The sequence below is a fragment of the Peromyscus eremicus genome, chromosome 16_21 (genome assembly GCF_949786415.1).
Source record: "Peromyscus eremicus chromosome 16_21, PerEre_H2_v1, whole genome shotgun sequence".
NCBI classification, from domain to species: Eukaryota; Metazoa; Chordata; class Mammalia; order Rodentia; family Cricetidae; genus Peromyscus; species Peromyscus eremicus.
In genome coordinates, this window is record NC_081432.1 from 63,676,158 (window position 1) to 63,682,157 (window position 6,000).

At 53.2% G+C, this 6,000-nt stretch overlaps 1 protein-coding gene across 3 annotated transcripts in view; it reads left to right on the forward strand.

Annotated features, from left to right (window-relative positions):
• Positions 1-5,694, forward strand: part of Kif6 (kinesin family member 6) — a 323,846-nt gene extending 318,152 nt beyond the window's left edge. For all 3 annotated transcript variants that reach the window (XM_059281632.1, XM_059281633.1, XM_059281634.1), the window contains one exon: positions 4,781-5,694. In XM_059281632.1, the coding sequence (XP_059137615.1) occupies positions 4,781-4,797 (17 nt within the window). In that variant the 3' untranslated portion in view covers positions 4,798-5,694. The remainder of the gene's footprint in view (positions 1-4,780) is intronic.
• The last annotated feature ends 306 nt before the right edge of the window (positions 5,695-6,000 follow it).

The following is a 6,000-nucleotide window of genomic DNA, read 5'->3' on the forward strand; positions in this document are numbered from 1 at the left end:
GAGGGTCACCGTGCAGAGGGGAGGGCTGGGAGGGCCGCTGTGCAGAGGAGAGGCTGGGACAATTGAAAGGGGCCAGAATGAGGCTGTGCTGCTAAGTGGAGACTGAAGATGAGGTTGTCTGTGGGCAGAAATGTTGTCGTCCGAATAACAGGTTTGCGGTGTGATGGCAGAGGAGTGTGTCCGTCACCTTTCTGTGATGTGACAAAACACCGGGGCGAACATCTCTAAGGAGGGAGTTCTCTTGGGCTCGTGGTGTCGGAACTGTCCATCTATGGTGGCAGGAAGGACAGAGAAGAAGGATTCACAGAATGGAGCCAGGAAGTGGGCTGAAGGATAAAAAGGCTTTCTCCATTTCCCCCTTTTATCCTGTCTGGACCCCCTAGCCCAGTGGATGGAGCCACCTCCATTCAGGGTCACTCTTCCCTGCTTTTTAGTTCTCTCTGAAAACGCCACACACCCAGAAATGTGATTACTGACTTCTTAGGCACTTTTCAACCCAATCAAGTTGACTGCCAAAATTAACTGCCACAGGGGGACCAGAAACCTCCCTGAGGAAGTGAGGGGGATGGTGTGCAGAGGACACAGAGGGGAAGAAGGGGTCCTTAACAGCCCTCCCCATAGTAAATTGCAGAAGTCAACCATCATTGCTCCCCTCAAGAGCATACAAGTAAGCAGTATTTTTAAGTTGTGTACTTTTGTAACAAGAGAAATGTCACCCAACTCTCGTGGAAGAAGAGAGGTACACTCAAGGTTGGTGTCACAGTGGTGTCTCCTGCTGGCACTGTCCCCAACAGTCCAGAGAGCCACAAGCCTGAGCACTTTACTTTCTGTTTTTTCAAGACAAGATTTTTCTGTGTAGCCCTGGCTGTCCTGGAACTCACTCTGTAGGCCAGGCTGGCCTTGAACTCAGAGATTTGCCTGCCTCTGCCTCCCTAGTGTTGGCGCTAAAGGCGTGTGCCACCACCGCCTGGCATGAGCAGTTTACTTAAGATAGGTGTCAGGGCTGGGGAGATGGGCCCATCCGTGTTAGCTGCACAGACACAAGGATCCAAGTTTCATGCCCAGAACCACTGTAGACAGCTGGGCGTGGACACACACACTCACACTCCTAGTGCTGGGGAAACGGAGGCAGACAGGCCCCAGGCTCTCGAGACAGACAGCCCAGGCGAACAATTGAGTGCCCCTTCCCAGTGGAAAACCCTGTCTCAAAAAGCAAGGTGGGGCCAGCGAGGTGGCTCAGCAGGTAAAAGTACTTAGTGCCAAGCCTGATGGCTTTGATTCTCCAGTCCCCACATGGTGGACGGAGACAATCAGCCCCCACCAGTTGTCCTCTGAGCTCCACATGTGGGCCATAGCACACACCATAAGTTCATTAATTAACCCAAAAATAGATGGATGGCATCTGAGTAACAACATGCAAGATTGAACTCCCGCCTCCATATGCACACCCGTGCACACAGCCACACAACTCACACACACACACACACACACACACACACACACACACACAGACGCACGCACGCACGCTCGTGCACGCACTCAAGTACACACACGCAGGCTAGTCAGCACTAATGAAGGTTTTCACTTACAGTACTGCACTGTATGCTCTTGACACACTATAAGGCACACAGAGGCAAGATCTGGACCCCTGTTCTGACAAATGGGGAATCCGAGGCTTGCTCCAGTTGAGGACGACACCCTACGCTGTTCAGCTAACGAGGCAAAGCCAGGGAAGTCCAAGTGTTCTGCTCTCCACCGAGCCCACGCTGGCTTGAAAGCCACAGCCAGCAAGGGCTGCCCTCTCCGCTGTGCCTCTTAGCCTGGTGGGGGCAGGGGAGGACCTGGGTGGATTGGAGGGCGGAGCTAAGCCTTGCCCAGCGCTGCAGCTGGGAGTGCAATTTTCCAAACAGTCAGAAGCCTGGAAGAAATTCATCAACACACACGCAGGTCCCACCATCCAGTTGTTATTCCCAAAGGAAAAAAACCTCCTGGTTTCTTAGTGACCGTGCAGACTCGGGGGAAGCCATGGAGAGGAGGACATGGGGGGGGCATTTCCCCCAGGTCAGAGCCAAAGGGCCAGCAGGCTTAACCTGTCCCAATACAGCAGATGGCCCAGGGCCCACTGTGTAGCATTGTGTATGAAGCCCACTTATCAGGCCCGCTGTCAGCAGCCAGGCCAGCACCCTCCCAGCCAAAGCAAACACCCTGCCCTGCCTGGGGCTCTTCCGCTCTTAATCTAGCAGGCTGCCCTGTTATGGCTTCTTCCCAGCACTCATTACTGGGAATTTGTGACTACAGAGGGAACAGGAGGCCCAGAGAGGGCAATTTAACATAAGGCTCCCGGTTCTGAGAATGCACCAAGACCCAGGATGATCGGCTTGATTTAGGATCCAGAGAAATGCCTGCAAAATGTTTAAATCCCTGCTAGGGGCACCTGCAGACAGGTATATGTCCCCCACAGGGGCGTTCGTCATCCATGGAGTCAAATCCGCCCTTACACTGCCAAGCCTGGGTTGAACATCTGAGGGAATGAGGTTGGCCCCTTTCTACAGGCCCTTTTATAATCTCCCTTAATCCTTGAGTTTGGACGTGTTCCCATCTGGAAGTCCCTTGGAGCGACCCCATAACCACAAGTCCTCCTTCTCCAGAGCTGCCAGGAAAAGGCTCTTCCAACAAACCTCAAACTCCTGCTAAGAGCCCTTCCAGGGGTCAGAGAGGGGGGCGGGAGGGAAGGAGGGAGAGAGAAAGAGCGGTAGGTCTCAGAGGATTAGGAAGGACAAGACCTCAAACGAAGCCATGTCTGCCATCTGTGGCCTTGAACAGGTCATGCTGTGACCCTCTGTGTGTCGTGGATGGCAGTCACCCTCACCTGTCAGTGCGTCTCTTCAGAGCTCAAGTCTCCCAGAGTCCCTCACAATGTACTGAGCACCAGAGGTGGTAGTAGGGAAGGTGCCCCTGGTGATGAGACCTGGCCCCATTTAGTGATACGTCTGCGGTGAGACCCTCCATTCCAGGCACACCACCACTCCTGCCACCCCAGCTCCATTGCTACACCGGGACACAGTGAATGCAGCCGAAGTGGCACCTGAGAGGCCAGGTGGCGGGCCCTTCCTATGAGGAGTCCCAGAGTGGTGTGCTCTCAGCTCTGCTGTGTAGCACCCCTTCCCCAACCCTCCTGGGCACGGCTGCATGCTGATCTAGGGGAGCTAGGAGGTTTGAGGTGGGAGCTGGCTCACACTGCCTTCTGTATTCCAGGACAGCCTTAAGTAATCCTAACCCAGGCTTCTTAACAATGTAGAGGAAACGTCAGACATGAGGCCTGAGCTGGTCCCAGCTCTCAACCCACCTGTCCTTGGCCTGGAGAGATGAAATGGGGGAGTTCAGCCCTGGCTGTGTGCTAGACTCACCGTGTACTAGAGTTACCGTGTGCTAGAGTTACCGTGTACTAGACTCACCGTGTGCTAGACTCACTGTGTGCTAGACTCACTGTGTACTAGACTCACCGTGTGCTAGAGTTACCATGTGCTAGAGTTACCGTGTACTAGACTCACCGTGTGCTAGACTCACTGTGTACTAGACTCACAGTGTGCTAGACTCACCATGTACTAGAATTACCGTGTACTAGAATTACTGGGCCACCCACAGAAATTCCGATCCCATGGGTATCTGTGGCATGGCCCGTGGTGTCTAAAAGGCCTGGGAGCTGAGCATTTAACTTTTGTAAGCTAAGATGCATCCTGACTTCCTTCCTGTCCTGCAGTTGGGTTAGGACAGGTCTGGATATGTGAAAAGGGAGCCAGTGAGATGGTTCAGCTGGTAAGCGTGCCAAGCCTGATGATCTGGGGTCCATTTCCAGCATCTGTGTGATAAAAGGGAAAAAACAAAACCAGTGGCCACAGATTGTCCTTGTCCTCTACACGCAGGCCATGGCATGTAGGCACACAAGCACACACATGCTATAAATAAATACAAAAATAAATAAATACTTTGAAAGACTATGTTAAAAGGGGGAGCATCTCTGTTGGATTTCACGGTGCAGCCTCGCACACAGCGCTGGCCCTGCAGGACTGCAGGTACAAGCCATGCTGTTTTATCCTCTACTCCCCACGTCCAGGGGGCCGTTATCACCCTTCTGCCTCGGCCGTGCCACACAGACAGCCCACCATCCCCACTCCCAGCTGGCTGCAGCTTCGTCTCCACCATGATTATTATCCAGACTTTAGGCAGATGAACTAGGAATTCATACCATGCTCACACTTTCGTGTGCATGGATGTGAGGATCCTGTTCAAACCCAGACTTAAAGCTGTATGCCTAGGGTGGAACCCAAGACTACATCCTTTGTTGTTGTTGTCGTCCCCCCCCCCTCCCCAGGCAGGGTTTCTCTGTGTAGCTTTGAGCCTGTCCTGGATCTCATTTTGTAGACCAGGCTGGCCTAGAATTCACAGAGATCCACCTGCCTCTGCCTCCCAAGTGCTGGGATCAAAGGTGTGCGTCACCACTGCCTGGCCATCCTTTTAAAGACTTATTTTAACTCCCTCCCCCCTTCTCTGTGTATGTGGGGTGTGTTTATGTGAAGTAGAGGCACCGGTGGAAACCATGGGGTTGGAATGAGTGTGGGTCTGCTGAGGAATGATACCTTAGCCAAGAGGAAACGAAGTATTTCCTGCAGAGCCTGGGAGGCAGGATTCAGAGATGAGGGTGTGGCCAGCCTCCCCCGAGTGCCTGTCAGTCCTGAGAAAACCCCCATCCCAAGCTAACCATCACCCTGTTTTCTTTTAGGCCTGGGAAGCAACTGACTTTCTGATGGGATTCCAACCGTGTCCTGCAGACAGAATGACTGATGTGAAGATAAAGACCCTGCCCCTCACTAGTGACCTCAGATACGACATAAAGCCACCCCAGAGCAGCTGGCAAATGTGAGGCCAGAGGAGGAGAGCTGTACTTGTTGGAGGACGTGTCTGGGCGAGCACCAGAGAGGACTTGTAGGGCTGTTGGATGGTCCTGACAGAGCCGCTGGAAGGGTGGCCAATGCCAAGGAGCTGAGGGCAAGGCTGGGTTGCTGCTCACTGTCATGTTTATGAGAGCCTTGGTGATATGCAATACACCATCATAGTGTACAGGCTGGGGACATTCCAGGGGCACAACATAGGAGGATAATAATCCATTTTTTCTAGTATTTGCCAGCCACCACCCTAGTCTACCCCTGGCTTAGAAGCCCAGGGATGCTCATGGCAGGCCAGGCAGGGCTTCGGAGCACCAGATAAGACAGTAGAATGTAGGGTACCTCAAGGGCCAGTGTCCCAGCCCAAACGCTCCAGTATCACACCCTTGCCCTGTCTCCAGGGACCTATGTGTCCTTGCAGTCTGAGGACTTCACAGTAGCTCAGAGCTCTGCAGGCATCAGGACCTTGAGCCAATACCCCACCAAGCTGTGTGAGGCTCTACAAAATTAAAGTCCAGACTCCTTGTCCCCACAGGGAGAACACAGCTACCCAGTGGTCTTGCCTCAGTGCCCCTCCCATCATTCCACAACCTGGCTGTGTGACTTGGACTCAGTGGACATGAAAGGGAGGGAACACAGTCAGTGGCGGCCTGTGTTGCGTTTCCAACCTAGCTAGAGTCGGGCAGGGCAATGGAGGTGCAGAAAGAGGCACCCAGAAATTATGACAGCCAAATAAAAATACCTTCTGCTGGTGGTGTGTCTGTTCCATAGTCTAAGAACTCGTGATCCTGGGGAGCAGACGGGGCGACACAGCAACACGGACTTGTTTGGGTCGATGCTGTTGACTTTTGTCACTCCTTTTCAGGTATCCTGAAGCTAGGCAGGCCTGTTGCATTCTTCTTGGTCATAGCCTGGCTTGTGTCATTAGGAGCCAGAAGCATGAAGCAGGCCAGCCTTGCCCTTCCACAGCTGATTTCTTGGTCTGCCACAAAAGATGGAAAGTGCTGGGACAACCAGAGCCTGTTGTCTAGGTCCTCCCTGTGACCCTAGTGCAAAC